The following is an 18,519-nucleotide window of genomic DNA, read 5'->3' as shown; positions in this document are numbered from 1 at the left end:
GCTCCCACATTCTCATGATTTCATTCTATGTTTTTTGAAGTCTTATGAAGTCCCAGTTCCTGAAATCAAATGTAAAAGTATCTGCCTCCCTTAAAGGAAAACCAAAATGTTATCTGACAGCTTTACAGAGAGGTTTAGAGTGAGGTGATTCTCCCCCTCTACTCTGGTCTCATGATACCCTACCTGGGGTACTACATCCAGTTCTGGTGCCCCAGCATAAGGAGGACATCAAACTGTTGGAGTGGCTCCAGAGGAGGGCCACAAAGATGATCAGAGGGCTGGAACACCTCTCCCATGGGGACAGGCTATGAAAGCTGGGGCTGTTCAGCCTGGAGGAGAGAAGGCTCTGGGAAGACCTTATAGTAGTCTTCTGGTACCTGCAAGGGGCCTGCAAGAAAGCTGGGAAGAGACTTTTTACAAGGGCTTTCAGTGACAGGATAGGAGGGAATGGCTTGAAGCTTGTTGTGATAGAATGAGAGGGAATGGCTTTAAACATGAATAGATATTAGAGAAAAATCTTTACAGTAAGGCACTGGACCAGGTTACCCAGGAAAGTCATCCATGCCTCTCCCTGGAGGTGTTCAAGGCCAGGCTGGGGGAGGCCTTGTACAACCTGGTCTAGTGGAAGGTATTCCTGCTCTTGGCAGGGGGACTGGAACTACATAATCTGTAAGGTCCTTTCCAAGCCAAACCATTCTGTGAATCTGTGAGTATGTATCATTTCATAGAATCATAGAATCATAGAACCAACCAGGTTGGAAGAGACCTCCAAGATCATCCAGTCCAACCCAGCCCTAGCCAGTCAACTAGACCATGGCACTAAGTGCCTCATCCAGTCTTTCCTTGAACACCTCCTGGGACAGTGACTCTACCATCTCCCTGGGCAGCCCATTTCAATAGCAAATCACTCTCTCTAGGAAGAGCTTCCTCCTAACATCCAGCCTAGACCTCCCCTGGCACAACTTGAGACTGTGTCCCCTTGTTCTATTGCTGGTTGTCTGGCAGAAGAGACCAACCCCCACCTGGCCACAGTCTCCCTTCAGGTATTTGTAGACAGCAATGAGGTCCCCCCTGAGCCTCCTCTTCTCCAGGCTAAACACCCCCAGCTCCCTCAACCTCTCCTCATAGGCCTTTGACCAGCTTTGTTGCCCTTCCCTGGACAGGTTCCAGCATCTCAACATCTCTCTTGAATTGAGGGGCCCAGAACTGGACACAGCACTCAAGGTGTGGCCTGGCCAGTGTTGAGTACAGAGGAAGAATAACCTCCCCCATCCTACTGGCCACACTGTTCCTGATGCAGGCCAGGATGCCACTGGCTCTCTTTTCACCTGGGCACTCTGCTGGCTCATCTTCAGCCTACTACCTACCAGGACCCCCAGGTCCCTTTTCTCCTGGCTGCTCTCCAGCCACTCTGTCCCCAGCCTGTAGCACTGCTTGGAGTTGTTGTGGCCAAAGTGCAGAACCCTGCACTTGGCCTTGTTAAATCTCATCCCATTGGCCTCTGCCCACCCATCCAGCCTGTCCAGGTCCCTCTGCAGGGCTCTCCTACCCTCTAACAGATCAACACCTGCTCCTACCTTGGTGTCATCTACAAACTTATTGATGCTGGACTCAATCCCCTCATCCAGATCATCAATAAAGATATTGAACAGGACTGGGCCCAGCACTGGTCCTTGGGGAACACCACTAGTGACAGCTGCCAAATGGATGTGGCACCACTCACCACCACTCTCTGGCCCCATTCTCATGACTGAATGTCATTTTCCTTACAGTGTTTGTTTGATGCATATAGCAGAGCTGTAAAATACACACTACAAGGTCCTCCATAAATTGCCACATAAATACCATCTCCAAGATTCTGAGATTTTTGATGGAGGAACTGACAGGGCCTGCACTGATCTCAGAGTCTAAGAGACCCTTCACTGTGGACCAGACTTGAAAGCAAAACAAACACACACTCATGTTTAAAGTTAAATCATGGTTTCTACTAGCAAAAAGTTGTTCTACCCACAGAACAAGAACATCTCATGTAGCGTCTCAGAATCAAACAGAAGCTGTCTTTTGTACATATACCCTTCCTGATAGTTTAAAGAAGAATTCAGGAAAAAATTACATCATCAGTAGAGATTGTTATCTCCTCCACATAGACAAAGACTCAAAATTGCAAGACTCATGAAAAAGAAAGATAAAACAAAACCAAATCCACCCACCCCACTCAACAAAACCCCAACCCACAACCCAAGACTAAAAAAACCCAAAGCAAACAAGAAAAAAGAACAACCAAAAGCAATAAACACACCAAACAAAAACCAAAACAACACCCCCCAAAAAACCCAAACAAGATGAAAGCTACTGACAAACACAGGGTCGTCTTAGTGACCTTGTGGTATTTGAGCCTCCTTCAGTTGCACCAAGGTCACTTTCTTTTTCCACTAGGTCTAGGAAATCTAGTAATTTCAGCAAAAGTAATTGTATTACCTAATCCTTATCTGGCACTTTTCTATCTGTATGTCTCAAAAGGGCTCAATATCACTATTTGCATACCATACCATTATTTACATGAAACCCATCAGCAGCACAGAAGTTACTTCAAAGCACAGAGTGTCCAGTACTAAGGGGACACAGTCTCAAGTTGTGCTGGGGGAAGTACAGGCTGGATGTTAGGAGGAAGTTCTCCCCAGAGAGAGTGATTGGCATTGGAATGGGCTGCCCAGGGAGGTGGTGGAGTCACCATCCCTGGAGGTGTTCAAGAAAAGCCTGAATGAGGCACTTAGTGCCATGGTCTAGTTGACTGGATAGGGCTGGGTGCTAGGTTGGACTGGATGATCTTGGAAGTCTCTTCCAACCTGGTTGATTCTATGATTCTACGAATAGCTGCTGCCACCAACAGGGAAGAAAACATCTGTGAAACCCTTGTCTGTGTAAAGGCATAAAAATACCTCCTACCTAATCTATTGATGTCCTGGAGTCCTGTATATACCCCAAAATTTCTCTCCCTCTGTGGTTTGAATGAGGAGGAAAAGGTGCAAAAACCTTTTCCCCTACCCCTGCCCTGCAGGTGTGAAGTGGGGGAGCAAAGAGCCCTTCCAGCAGGAGGGGTGCCTGTGCAGTGCCCGCGCTGGAATTGGGCTGGGGATTGGCTGTGGTCTTCACACCTAGGCAGTGTTACTCTGCTCTTTGTCTAGGGAGAGTATAAATATTGGGGTACTTCCCACCTTGGGGTTCCTGCTTTAGAGTTCTCCCCAGCCTGGGTAGTTCCTGCAGAAAGAGTCCCCTGTTGCTCTGAAGGACAAGCTCCTGAGGGACAGGACCGTCCCTGCTTTGGATGGCTTCCCACCATAAGCACCCCCTTCATGCAGCTTGATAGGCCTTAAGGAGCCTCGGACAGCTTCTGAAAGAGAGTGAGGGGACAAGCATCTGGACCACCCTTTCTCTCAGCCAGCCTGACTCACCTGGGAGTAAACTTTTGGCTCAGCCTGATTAATAGTGGGGGATGCTATGTTTAGTAGCTTAGCCTTTTCCAACTTCTGACTTCCAAAATAGTCAAATTTACCTATGGTATCCTTGTGAGATCTTCTCAATCAAACTGAATCTGCTAATTAAAACTAAATTAATTTCTGTATATAGTTTTGGGGCAAGTTTCAGGAAAATGAAATAATTCTATTTTTATACATATTCCTGACTTGGCCACATTAATTCCCTGCCTCCACAACAATTGATTTGAGATTATATTGATGTTATAACACATAATCTAGATCTTTTTTATTTCATTTTAACTTCAGGAATTGTTAACAGCTTTATTATCTTACAGGTGTTCATCCAGCCTGATCCCATTCTTCCTCGAGCTACATTTTCATTGAAGCCAGTGGCAGCTTGTCTTCCTAACTGGGCTCTACATTACCTAGGTGGAAAGCCTTGCTGTCTCTGGCTGTATGAAGGCTAAAGATGTGCATCTGCCCCCGTGAAGCAAAATCAAGATAACTGGACACACTCCTTTACATCTGTAAATATAATAGAAGCTGTAAAAACATCAGTACTGACAATGGTGATATGTTTGTTACCACAACCTATTTCAGTGTCAGCTATACAGTCCAAGTAGGTGCTCCCTTTCCATTCCCTTCCATCTCCTGGGAAAATAATCAACCCAATCTCCTTGCTGCAAAACACTTCAGACAATAAAGAGCTTATCTAGGCATCTCAGTGATTTTACAGTGTTACACATATCCTAGTATCACAAGAATATGTTTTACCTTGAGGCAAATGTTTTAATTTATGTGCATGTGAGCTATTTTCAATACCTCCACCAAATGGAGCCCATATAACCCGTCGGATGGCTTTCACCCAATCTTCCATTTCATTCTGAGAATTAGCCATGAGCAGGAAAGCCTCATGATTGACAGGCATCTTTTCTCTGTCCCCTGCACCACCTGAAAGAAAGGATATGAATCTCTTTTAGCATGTAATTCAGAAGAGAGCAAACAATGCTGAAACCCACCAAAAAGCTGGATAAATAACGGTCAAATTGTTGTTTCAATTGAGCAGTTTTATGTGCAGTTGCTACTCATGTGCTGTAGCACCCACCAAGCATGGGTTGGTAAAAGATGAAAGCAGAAGTGTAAATTGTGCATTGTCAGAGAGAGAATCAGAAGATGTTGCACCTGCTGTCCCAACAATAAGCCAAGTGAAAGCACAGACTCTGCAGGAAGAGTACAAAATGAATGCCTCATACCTGTGCTGAGCATTGAAAGAGTATTACCCAAAAGGTAGACTAAGTGAATTGTATAACATTTAAGTGCTTGAGATGTAGGGGCTGAAAAATCATTCACTTTCCCCAACCCCCTGGGAATTTCTGATCGGACACATTCTGATTTTGGACCCATTTCAGAAGGACAGTTGTGAAGTGGAGCTAAGATTTTAGGATACAAATCTGACTCTCTCACTTGAAGTAAGATCTTCAGGAGCTATTATTGCTATCTCAGGAACATAACGACCAGAATATCAAATGCACTCAAGCCATCATACAGATATGTCACTTGTGAATACTACAATACTTTTAACCCTTCCATTTCCATTTTCTTTTTTAGTTCAGCACTCACCCCAGTTGGTTTAAATCTTCCCCTTACCCCTCATTTTATTGTTCCAGAGCTGGATACAACCTAATGAGGGCCACATTAAAAGGTTTATTAGTATGGCCTCTGTATAAAAAGGCTACTGATTCTGTCCAACACAGCAGCTGCAACACTGGCAGCCCCGAGCTCCTCCATCACCATGGAAACTGCCTTTGGCTTTGCTACAGAGATAACATCTTAGTTGTTGTGTCACTGTCATTTCTATGATTACATGGCTTTCAGTATCTCCTGGCAAGCTTAAAGCTGCCAGCTTGTGTTGAGCAGCTGAGATTGCCTGTCCATGGAATTCAGAGATAAGAGCAGGATGATGGCATGCAGTGGTTCCTGCATAACTGATTTAGCATACACAGAACATGTGTCTCCTACGTCTGGACTAATCTGGGGAGAGGAACGAGGTGGGAGCTGCCTGCAAGCCAAGGAAATAGTTTATCTTGCTACTGTTTCCTGGCCCTAGACACACTTATGGACCATAAACTGATTTAGAACAAAGAAGGGGTAAAATGATATGTGTTGGGAAACATTTTATGGCTCTCTGAGAAGCAATTCACTGAAATGGGAGACCAAGGCAGTCTTTCAGTAAAAAAGTGAGCCAACAGCAACCTTGGGCTAGGCCAGCAGCTTGAGAAACAAAAGCCATGATGCTTTTCCCCTCAGTATATCCAGATTCTGCTTCCTCCCTTATAGCATGCTCTCAGAGAGTCTCCCATTTTGACTTCACTGAAAAAGCACAACAGCTCTCTTGCTCAGGGGTAGGATGCAGGTATCTGAATAGGTCAATGATCTGCCATACTCCACTGCAAAGAGAACATCCTTTGCATATAAAGCAGGAAATTACAGTCTATGAGACTGTCACAGTCTAATTCTTTTACCAGCATATTCAGCCTCATGGTGAAAGCAGGAGTAATTCTTATACCTTACCTGGCAGATAGATTGCTATGACTTTCACAATCAAATATTTTACAGGAGAAACAAGAAAAAGACTTTTCATAGTCTTCACCACTCATCAGAAACAAGAGTCTAGGATCTGGCAGGTAGGTGGCATGAGCTCAAGCAAGCTTTTCAGAAGAGTGAAAAAAAGACCATGTGGATTTCACAGCATGTGAGGGGTTGGAAAGGAACTTGAAAGACCACCTAGTCACAGCTACTATAAAAAAAATTGGCTTGGTCAAGGTTAAACTTAAAGGATCCAGCTAAGATCTTGCCTACTCAAGCTGTGAAGAACAAGAGGAGAGCAGAATCTTATCTGCAAATCAATTACAAAGTTAGTCAGAACAGTTGAACTAACCCACATAAAGATTGGCATATGAAGCACAATAAACAGAAAAGGAGAAGCATGAGGATGACTTCTTACTGGACTTCTGTAGAAGTGGTGTCTCAACATCTTCCCACTGAATCACTGTACCGCAGGGACCTGACTTCAATTTCCCTTCCCCTAAGATGTTACTTCGTACCAGCCAGTCACCATCTGAACCTTTGTGTGCCTTTTCACACAAACATTCAGGGAAAAAAAACACAAAACAAAATATTGATACTTCTGAGTCTGTAAAAAGTGAAAACAGGATGGGAAAAAATATTCCCATATATGCTAGATTTGAGATTCTGTCAAAATCAACATACAACTCCTCTGTAGTTGGCTTTCCCCACTGACACTTTAAATAGGAACAAGGTCGTGACTTTAGAAAGCTGCCTGTGGGAGAGTCAGTAGTGACTGCTCACACAAATACAAGCAAATGGAGATGACTCCACACATGAAGGCTAGCTCAGAAACAAGAACGAACTTTAGAATTGCTTTGTGGAGAAAGCCTCATGGTTTATCGTGACAGGGGTGATGCAGTGCCAGAGCATGCAGACCCACCTACAAACTACTGCCTTTTAAAAACATTTTAGTCCACACATGGCTGGCTCCTCTTGGTACGACCTTGATGCAATAAGCAGACCTAGAGTTCTCTAAAGGGTAGACTTCAAGTGGGAGAGCCACAAGAATGACTGGGGGTCTTGAGCATCTCCCCTATGGAGAGAGAATGAGAAACCTGAGGTTGTCTAGTCCAGAGAAGAGAGGAGATCTGATCAGTGTATACAAATATCTGAGGGGTAGGTGTCAAGTGGATGGGGCCAATCTCTTTTCAGCGGTCAGCATCAACAAGACAAGGAGCAATGGCTACAAATTGGAACATAAAAGGTTTCACCTCAGTATGAAGAGAAACTTCTTTACAGTGAGTGTGATGAAGCACTAGAACAGGCTGGCCAGAGAGGTTGTGGAGTATCCTTCTCTGGAGACTTTCAAAACACATCTGGATTCGTTCCTCTGCAAACGACCTAGGTGATCCTGCCTTGTCAGGGAGATTGGACTTGATGATCTCTGGAGGTCCCTCCCAACTTCTGAAGTTCTGTGATTTTGTGATTCTGTGGTTCAAACATGTCCACGTTGAAACATTCTGCAGATTTGAGTCTTAGTAAGCGCAAGAATGACAAACAGCTAAGTTTAAACATCTAGATGTTAACAATGCCATGTTCACCTTCAGAACTCCAGAATTTCCCCCAAAATTCACAGATGTTTTATTTTCTTCACTCAGATCCAAACCAAGATTTCACATCTAAGTTTGCAATACAAATGCTCTATTACTTCAAACATCCTGGTTCATAGCAAAATTTTTGTAGGAAAACAATTTTAAACCTTCTTGCCTAGAAATGTCTGTATGTGGAATTTTATTTCTGCCTCTCACAGAAATATAAAGTTCTCATTCAGGTGTTGCACTCAAATCTCTTCCAGAAGCTAATGGAGCTCTGGCTCTTGCTGTTAGATTCTAATGCTGAAGTGCAAGATTACTACTTCTACTGCTAGAATTAAACCAGGCTCTGGCTGCTCAGCACTGTGATACAGAGGAACAATCTGCTAACAGTTATGAATATAGACAAGGGCTTTTCATTCACTTGAACAGAACTTCTCACTCAACTTTAATCAGGATCCCAGACAAACAAGACTGGCCCTCAGAGACCAACTCTGGGTAGCTCAGGATTGGCCTGGGCAGACAGGTTCAGTCCTTTTGCTCAAAGCTGCTTTCATCTCCAGACTGGAGGGAAAATAAACCTGCTAATTCAAACAGACTGCAAGCACCTCTACAGATGTGACAGAAGCAAGGACTTAACTTGGGGAACAAATAGTCCATCTTCTTCAACACTGACCTGTGACCAGGGCACTCTGCATTCAGTTGCCTGCTCTTCTGCAAATTTCCAGCGTGCATTGACAAGATACACCAAATTCCACTTCTATCCATAAAGAAATTTGGAAGTTCTACTCATGTCCCTCCAGGTGTGCAGAAACTGAACAGCTTCAAGAGCAGGAAAGGCGACAGCAACCAAACAAGTACATACAGTGACTGTAATAGCCTAGAAAGACTGACTTGTTTTATTACTGCTCACCATCAAAAGGGCTGCAGGTTCCTGCTGACTTCATTGCTTTGTCAATCATCTCAAAGGATCTTTGTCAAGGTGCTTTACGTTCGCTGGTAGGTATCTCTGTTTTGAGGAAGATTGGCTTTAGGCCCCTAGTTGCACTGCACAAATGCTTTCCTTCCGGGCCCAGACTAGTCAAAGCTGGCAGAATTGTTCTCATATGCTGCTTTGCTCATGTGGTTTGTGTGGCTGTGTTTCATATGGCCTCAGACCCACCTGCTGCTGATGTCAGCTGTATAGCATTCATCTCAGAGTAATGTGCCACCTCCTAATCCTTAATAACAGTCCTCTTTTCAGCCTTTCTCTTTAGCCCGCAACAGGGAAGATTAAAAGCTGAAAAGCTGGGGCTAAGTGACTGGCCAAAGGTCAGATGGAGTTCTGCAAGAGCAGTAGAGATCACAATCCACTCTTCAAATCCCTGCTTGCTGAAAATTCTTCATACACTGAAAATGCCTTCATTGGAAAACTCACAGCATAAGGCTGCTGTTATGCTATGTTGACTTGTCCTACAGTCCCATTCATAGAACAATTGCATCTCTCTCTATAGCTGTTTCCAGTTAGAAAATACTGACATTTTTCAGTTGCCTTGAATTTAATTCTCATGAGTTTAACCTTTTTAAGATCAACATCTGTGAAATTATGCCTTAGATCCCCCTTGTCTATATGGAAACAGAAGTTCAGGGGGACAAGAATGTACTTCCTGCTAGGAAATGCCCTTGCCCCGTTGCAAGTGAAAGAGAGAACTTTGTATTCCCAAGTAAACCTGCTGTCAGGTTTTGCTGGAACTGTCAGCTTCTTTTCTCATCCAGACCATTTAATTTCCTTCCACCTCCCCATTTGCTTTTCTTTTTGACCATTTCTTACACCATTCTGCTTACTGATGTGGTTGTATTTTGTCATCATACCAACTCTCCTGAAAAGCTACACAATTAAAAATGCTTGCATGTGTGTATATATTTACATGTTTGTACTGCTTTGGTGTGGATAGCAGAATGATATTTCCAGTCCCTGTGCATGCTGCTGAGCATGTGGGGAGGCAAATGGCAATTCAAGGATGAATTATGAAAGGGGTGGATGGCAGTAATGCAAGGCCCAGATGACATGTTTGCCCTCAGTACTAAAGCAAGTAGTGACAGGAAGCCTTTGATTGCAGACAGGCAGCAGCAAGGACATTGACAAATGGACTAAAACTTGCACCCACAGCTGAAGAGAACAATTGCAATGACTCATCTTCCCTGATCTGCTTTTTATGATTTTCTTAAAGATGAGTATCAGATTCAGGACTCTAAGGTCTCCCCAATAATGAAAGAAGGTGGAAAATGAGGTAGGTTATTCTTATCAAGATTAAGGGAATCTTTCTTGGCTCAGTAGGATTAAAAAGACAACCCAAAAGCCCAATCTCGATCATCGGATTAGGAAGAGACAAAAGAAATATCTGTGAGTAACCAAAAGGTCATTAAGAATGATTGGAATAGTCACTTGAAACCTTTTTCCTTCATTCAGTCATTGCCTTTGATCCTGGCTACTGCTGAAACCTCTGTCCTAAGGACACTCCTCCAACCAAAGTTTGCCAAGAGCCTGAATGCTAAAGGTAGATCCTGTCTATTACAGCTGAACCTTGGTTAGCAAGCCATCAAGATGCACTTAAAGCTTCCCTACAACCAGCAAGAACTCTACTGCTTTTCTGCCTGTTTTTGTTTTGTTTTGTTTTGTTTGTTTTTATTTTTCCCACCCCCAGGATGACCTTTTCACAGAAGGTAAAACTTGCTGTGAACACAAAACTGATATTGAAATGCTCTATTTAGGCTACTTGAGAGCAGGAAGAACAGCTAGAGAAATCTGAGGTAGTGAAGGAGTGAAGGATGAAAATAAGGAAAGCTACAAGGGTGTGATCTGTGAAGATCTGAGCAGTAAACAGTGATGTGTCTTTGCCATGATTTTTGCCTTTCCTTCTTTCTTTCTTTCTTTCTTTCTTTCTTTCTTTCTTTCTTTCTTTCTTTCTTTCTTTCTTTCTTTCTTTCTTTCTTTCTTTCTTTCTTTCTTTCTTTCTTTCTTTCTTTCTTTCTTTCTTTCTTTCTTTCTTTCTTTCTTTCTTTCTTTCTTTCTTTCTTTCTTTCTCCCTTCCTTCCTTCCTTCCTTCCTTCCTTCCTTCCTTCCTTCCTTCCTTCCTTCCTTCCTTCCTTCCTTCCTTCCTTCCTTCCTTCCTTCCTTCCTTCCTTCCTTCCTTCCTTCCTTCCTTCCTTCCTTCACCCACCCACTCATCTATCTATCTATCTATGATATCCAAGCTGGAGGTTGATGTGGAAGGTGAGAGAGTAAAATACGATCACACTGTAAAACACAAAACTACATAAAGAAATGAGGTTTGGGGAAGAAAAAACTTTGAATTGAAAGAAATTTGTTGTGTCGCAGTTCCAGTGAGCACCACTATGGCAATATGCACATCTGTAGGTGAAGGGTGTTTAATTTCCACAGTTTGGAAAGAAGCTTAGCTTCTGAACCAACGTGGTTCAAATTTTCCTAGGTCAGAATTTACAAGCACATGCTAAAGTCTCATTGACTTCTTTGTCAGATATAAATACCTAATTTCCTTAAATGCTTTTCAGTGCACCATGTTTAATGACAGTTACAACTGCAAGATGATCAAATTTTCCACTAAAAGTCTTTGTAAAGAGTTTCTATATGGTTTTAGATCCTATCCCAAAGAATAAAGCCAAGGCAGGCAAACTCTCTAAAGCCACCGCCACCTATAAACTAATTCAAAAGCCTTGTGATCTGTTCTCCTCTCTCATACCTTCTGTGGTTTCAGATGCCATTAAGCAGCTTTAAAAACACCACAGAGATTAGACATCAGAACTGTGGTTTCTTATGCAAAAATTCTGACAAGACTTAACATGAACAGAGGCACTACAGCTTCTCTGTACTGGCAGAAAACCCTTGAAAACCTGGAGGCAGTGCTCTATTTCAATTGTCAGGATCAAGTGTATGGTTACTACAACTATATGCAAGAAAACAATATTTTAGTTAATTTTTGACCTTTTATACATTAAAAAAACTGTATTAAGTTAGCTTGACTCTCCCATCTGGAGATGCTCTTCTCAATAAGTTGTGACTTGTATTAATCTAGACTTACCTATTAACTAAGCTGAAGAAACTGTTAGTTATATTAATCACTTCAAATAAGACAAAACCTTGAAAATAAACACACCCAAATTCCATGTAGGGCCACACTCTGATAAGTGATGTCACACTCCAGAAACCACAGCAAAGAGAAGAAAAAGATGCAAGGTAAAAGGAAGGGAGAAAAGCAGTTTCAAATACTCTTACAAGGAAGTAACATTGCACATGGATACCACCTTGAACTCCTGCTTATAAAACCTGCTTACATGTGTTCAGTGCTTTGCAATGTTTAGGTTTACTTATGCTGAATTTTTTTCCCCCTTTTTTAAAAGGTGCTTTATTGCCTTAGGCTGAATGCTGAGAAGTTCCAGTAAAAAAAAAAATGTTCTGTCATTTTTTAAGTTATGCTTCTGACATTAAAAGTAAAGTTCTCATAACAGTACTCCTATGCTCTTGTGCCTCTTTGTTTTCAATGATTTCAAATTTCAGAGAGGAGACTACTCTGCTGCCTGGGATGTGCTGCTCACTGTGGCCACGAAGTGATTCAATTTGACTAAGGTGAATTTACAACTGTGGGAAGCCCACTTCTACTGCTGCAGTCCAGTCTTTAGGCTTGAGATAGGCCCAGGTATAGTATGCAACTGCTGAATACTATTTTCTTTCAAGGACAGAGCATGTCCCTTGTACCAGCACAGCTCAGGCGGCATTCCCTGCAGCTCCTGCCAAGAATTACGTTGTTCCACAAAAGGAACAGCCATTAACAACAATCACACTGCTGCCCTAACTAAAGAGGTTTCATGAGCCTGTGAAACATGCCCTCAACTCTGCACAGTATCCCCATAAGCAAGCTGTATTTTACTGGTTAGGGTTTGTATCAGCTTCTACTAGCTAGCAGCAAGAGCTGAAATCTCTCCGACATGATCACAACTAGTTTAAGATGTCAGCAGAACTATTAAGAGGAACTGATCAACAATAATTAACACTAGGAGCAACTACAACACCAGGAATTGCTAGCAGCTGCATGGCACCTCTTTGCCTTTGCCATGGATTGTGTATTTCATCCTGAGTGTCAATTCTGGAGTACGGATATTCTAATTATGTCCTACAATGCCATAGAGGTTAGACTGTCAAAGAAATTATGGCTTGCTCAGTTAAACCCTGGTGGCTGTTGCCTCAAATAATGATAGAGGGTGACACGAAGACTGAATGCATTCACTTCAAAACCTAGACTGTAGCAGAGGTAGAAGCAAGTTCTTAGGTGGAGCTCTCGGTGTGCAATGTTGTGGCCACTGCCTCTTACAGCAGTATTTGCTAGCATAGCAGATAACTCAGGTGATAGTAGTACTGCCTCTGCTGATGCTAACACTGTTTTGCCTGTGAAGCAACAGGCATCTGCCACCTTGGCACCAGCTTCTCACTTTAAAAAGAAAGTTCCTACTGGAAAAGAATCGGGAGGTGTTAGGAGCCCAGGCGCGACTGTGGCTCAGCTTATTCCACTTGCAAGAACTTGAGCTCTACGCTACGTCACCAGATCTTGGGGAGCTGATCACTTCACGAAGCTTCTGTCTTAGAATGACAAGAGGACAACTTCTGCCCATCTCTACAGGTGCACCACAGAAAAAAAGAAAAGCTGCATCTTCCCCCCCAAAAGACCACAACAAAAATCCATTTCTACTTCAATAAAAATCAAGTCTGTGGTGGTGATAGCAAGTGGGAATGATAATGGGGCAAAAGGAAACAGCCTTTTTCCCCAGTATGTTCCACAGACACCTTAGTACCAACATCAGGCTGCTTTCCCTTGCCCTCCTTTCTTTCTCTCCAGAAAAGTAACTCTTGCAGCACTTTGGCAATATAGTTCAATGGTAAAAAGTTACAATGAGCCTAGCCTTTAACAGTGCTGAAGCACAGAACTGCCTGGACTACACAGAGCACCAGGCCACTTCACTGCCCTGTGGTTTGGATGGAAAGGAATGAAGTATTTCTCAGGTCAGGAGAAGCCACACTCACAGGGAGGCATTTCAGGCCAGCCCCCTGGCAGAAGATGTGTGCCTGCCCCTACAAGGCATGGTGCAGGAAACATCCAAATTAAGGCAACTATGAATTTGAGGGTACAAAAAAAAAAGGGGGGGTGGGGAACCCAAACAATGGAATGTATGTACAAATAGCTCTGAAAATAGAGGCACATCTATGCAAAGCAGGCCACACAGTTCCATGTGGTTCTCTAAACTCAGCGCTTCAGAGTAACACACCAAATTGCATATTCCAACTGTGGTTGTGTTTACACGCTGTTGTAAGGGAGGAAATTCCTTCCTGACCAAAGATGATGATGCTTCATGCTTTGAAATATGTGAATGAGAGTAACTGGATAATTTTTATGCATTACAACACAACCACAAGCAATTTCCCAGTTCTCTCTTTCTTTTTTTTTCCCAAATCTTTAAAACTGAAGACAAAAGTTGAGGGAAATTTTTAAATCCTGACAAGAAATTTCTTACCACAACATTACAATGGCAGTTTCTGAACTAATTTTTTTGTATATTCCTTAATTTTCTTAAATAATTTCATACTGGACTGGTAATATCTAATCACCATATTCTTCTGGAAGAGTCGTGCTCATATTTTTCAGGTCTGCTCACTGATAGGAATGAAGTGGTTCTGGTTCCTTCTAAATAAGCCTTTCTTCAACTATTTTCACCTCCTCTTTGCCCTTAAAAGCTTTTTTTATCTTTGCCCACACCCAGTCCACCATGAAACCAAAGACTTCCTCACTGTATTTTTAAAGGATGATGTTTGCCATCCTAGCTAATGCTCAGGAGAATACAATCAAGGCCATCAACTGCTACAGCTTAGGCTTTACACAGATAAAGCTTTTAGCTGAGCCTGGTTCTCTGAACACTGAGCACAGAGTTCCACAGAAAATCCAGCCAACCAATTACAAACACAATTTTCTTCAGTAAAGTGACTGAAGCTTTACAACCACAGTTTTGGCAGCAGCAAATAAATGGACTGTCATTAAGGACTCAACAGTTTCAGACTTTGTTTTTACAGAAACAAAGCTATTTGTTGCATTAATGCAGAAAGGGGACTGAAATGCAAAAGAATATATACTGTAGCCTTTGCACAAATGTTGGCAAATTTGGGAAAAACAACAACAACAAAACATGTCAGTACTGATGATGAGACAATGCAGATGGAAGCACTGCTGGTCTACATGTCAGTACTGATGATGAGACAATGCAGATGGAAGCACTGCTGATCTAAACTCAAACGTAAGAACTCAGAGATATTCTGATCCAGGTTCATAGTCTGGGTATAGTCTGCACAGAGAAGCAGTTTCACAGCAATCTCCTCCTGTATCTGACTATGCATTGGGTAAGCAATATGTCTTTTAAACATCACTATGTAAAGCACAGCACTCTTCACTGTAGTAGCAGCAGCACTCTTGTGCAAAAAGGAAAGCTCATACTTGTCACTCGGGTTCAGAACTGAAGCTGCTCAGAATACAGCTGTGGGTGGCTAACAGACTCAAGATTGTGCTGATGCAAAAACCTAGGGCCTCAATTCACAGTATCACAGTATCATCAGGGTTGGAAGAGACCTCACAGATCATCAAGTCCAACCCTTTACCACAGAGCTCAAGGCTAGACCATGGCACCAAGTGCCATGTCCAACCTTGCCTTGAACTGCCCCAGGGACGGCAACTCCACCACCTCCCCGGGTAGCCCATTCCAGTGTCCAATGACTCTCTCAGTGAAGAACTTTCTCCTCACCTCGAGCTGAAATTTCCCCTGGCGCAGCCTGAGGCTGTGTCCTCTCGTTCTGGAGCTGGCCACCTGAGAGAAGAGAGCAACCTCCTCCTGGCCACAACCACCCTTCAGGTAGTTGTAGACAGCAATAAGGTCACCCCTTTGTGCTTTAGGAAAAGTGACAGTAAATTAGAAGCATAACAAGGTCAGTTCTAACTCTCTCTGCCCATTAGCAATAGACAAATTTCTTCCAGTTAATAGCTTTATCAAAAAGTCCATAAAAGTTCCTTTGAAGTGGTTAATCATTAGCAGATGGAACCTCACTTTCAAAAACCACACTGATTTAGGTCATATTGAACCAACAAATGAAAAGAACCCGTTAGGTGAACAACTCATCCTGAGTAATGTCTTCAGCTGGTGGACTTTCCACCACCAAAATTCATAGGAGTGTTGCTCAGAATTCTTTTCTCTGAGAGTCAGTGCATTTCCCAGTGGAAGTCCTTCCTGCAGCATTCACTGCCTCTATAGCATACTGAAATACTACAGATGTCCTCTTCCATTGCATCCCATCTTAATGTTTGTATGTCTCCTCCACAATGGGCCAAAGTCCTGCACATAGGTAGTGTCTCTTCTGACAGGCTCAGATAGTCACTTTTATGTTGTAGAGGCAGATAACAAAGGTGAAGACATGTGTCTGGGGCCACAGGACAGTTCAAAATGATTGCTTGTGAAGCATATTTATAGTTTCAAGGTATTTGTAATTTTAATCACACACAGCATAACTGCCAGCTTCCACCTGCTCAATGTATGATGCTCACCAGAACCAAAGCAGCTAGTGACCCGTTGTTGTCCATCTCCACCAGACAACAGCAATCTGCTTCTGATTTGCTATGATCTAACATCCTCACTATTTGTGGATTGGGATAAACTCCAGTAAAGTTACCACTGCCTTGCAAGAAATTGTTGAACTTCTTCTGTCTTCCTTAGATCTATATGGCACTGTAGTTTAATTACTCTGTCCTGGTAGTCTTCCTCCTTAGCTGGCAAAAGAGAAATCCTTCTATTTAAAAACCTGGATCAGCAGCCTCTTCTCCACTATACCAGCATGCAGGATCTCTTAGCAAAGCATAGCACTGCCTGCTAAGAGCTATGCTACACTGTCAGAAGGTCTTTCAGGCCACCTTATAGAATGTCAGGGGCTGGCAGGGGCCTTGAAATTCATTCAGTCCAGCCCCCCTGCCAGAGCAGGATCATGTAGAGCAGATCACACTGGAACGCATCCAGGTGGTTGTTTAATATCTCCAGAGAGGGAGACTCCACAGCCTCCTTGGGCAGCTGGTTCTAGTGCTCTGTCACCCTCACAGTGAAAAAAAATTCTTCCTCAGGTTCACATGGAACATCCTATGCCTCAACTTCCATCCATTGCCCCTTGTCCTGTCATCTGGCATCACTGAGAAGAGGCTGGCTCCATTCTCCTGGCACTCACCCCTTACATACACCATGTCACCCCTCAGTCTCCTCCTCTCCAAGTTAAAAAGCCCCAGCTCCCTCAGTCTCTCCTTGTGAGGAAGATGTTCAACTTCCTTAATCATTTCTGTGGTTCTGTGTTGGACTCTCTTATGCAGTTTCCTGTCCTTCTTAAACTGGGGGGGGGGGGGGGGGGCAGAAATGAACACAATACTCCAGATAAGGCCTCACCAGGGCAGAGTAGAGGGGAAGGAGAACCTCTCTTGACCCAATAACCACACCTCAGAATGTCATTTGCCTTCCTTGCCACAAGAGAACACTGCTGGCTCATGGCCATCCTTCCATCCACCAGGACTTCCAAGTCCTTCTCCCCATCACTGCTCTCCAGCAGGTCAGTCCCAGCCTATACTGATATATAGGATTGTTCTTTCCCAGGTGCATGACTTTACACTTGCCCCTGTTGAACTTCATTAAATTTCTCCCTGCCCAACTCTCTAGCCTGTCTAAGTCTCTCTGAGTGGCAGCACAACTCTCTGGTGTGTCAGCCACTCCACTCAGCTTGGTGTCATCAGCAAACTTGATGACAGTGCACTCCATGCCCTCATCCAGGTCACTAATGAATATACTTTGATAACTTACAGGTCTTTGTCATGCCTCAAGCAACAACTGCTGACTAAATCTAGATCATAGTCACTGCATGATAGCCTTTTCACTAACAAAGCAAACAGAAAGAATTTCCACAAAGAAGCACAGAAAGATGATAAATGCCCAAGAGATGCTGCAACTCACAGGAATGTGTCCCGAGTCCTGAAGTCCCCCACAAATGTGTATGTCAACCAGCTACAACAGCACAACGTTTTAGTGGTGTGAGAGTGCATTTCATCATGGATAGTCACACTGGATGCTCCAGTTTAGGACTCACATTGTGGAAACTCATTCCGTGGAAACCCAGACATCAACATATTTCACAGTGTTCAAATACAGATGTTCTTACTCCAAAGAACCAAAAAGCCTTGCTCAATGCATGCTGTGATATACTACTGAAAGAGAAATGCAGGGTTGGCAGTTCAGCTGCTTTTGCCAGCTGACATTAACTATAAAAATGATATCTAATAATGCAGATTTAGGTCACTTGAGTAAAACTGGAAGAATATTAGCCTCATTGCTTGGAATGTTCTCCACAGGAAACATATTAGCGTATTGTTACGCCTATAGAAGTAGAAAGCCCATTCTGACAATGCTGGTGTCAGTAGGACTGCTTCACAGACACATTTAGCTCACAGTTGCTTTATGAGCCTCCTCTCCCTCCCTCGCCCTGCTCCTTTCTGAAGAGGGCAGAACTGTAAGCAGCCATCGCAGGTAGCATGTGCTATAAGACTTTTTGTCTTTGCAGTCAAAGGCAGGATAAGAGTAAAAAAACAGGATCTACTCAGCCAGCGACGTGGTGTATTAAAAGCTTTCCAGTTTCTGTTTCACAACAAAGAAATCTTGATAAGCCTGAAGCCAGCAGCTGCTGCCAGCAGCATGCTGCCTGCCTTACCTTGGGGACACCTGCTGAGCTGCTGCCTGTTTAATATTACATCAAAACAGCAGCTTTCCAGATA

General features: G+C 43.2%; 1 protein-coding gene across 8 annotated transcripts in view; it reads right to left on the bottom strand.

The window, feature by feature from the left end:
* ARHGAP22 (Rho GTPase activating protein 22) overlaps nt 1–18,519 on the bottom strand; it is a 164,933-nt gene that overhangs the window by 45,519 nt on the left and 100,895 nt on the right. For 6 of the 8 annotated variants that reach the window (XM_064144771.1, XM_064144774.1, XM_064144770.1 and 3 more), the window contains one exon: nt 4,251–4,427. In XM_064144771.1, the coding sequence (XP_064000841.1) occupies nt 4,251–4,427 (177 nt within the window). Of the gene's footprint in view, nt 1–4,250; nt 4,428–8,549; nt 8,707–18,519 lie in introns of those variants that run through there. The other 2 variants (XM_064144776.1, XM_064144772.1) reach the window with 2 other exon arrangements.

Source organism: Pogoniulus pusillus, chromosome 6 (genome assembly GCF_015220805.1).
Source record: "Pogoniulus pusillus isolate bPogPus1 chromosome 6, bPogPus1.pri, whole genome shotgun sequence".
Lineage (NCBI taxonomy): Eukaryota > Metazoa > Chordata > Aves > Piciformes > Lybiidae > Pogoniulus > Pogoniulus pusillus.
This window is presented reverse-complemented; position numbering and strand designations above follow the sequence as displayed.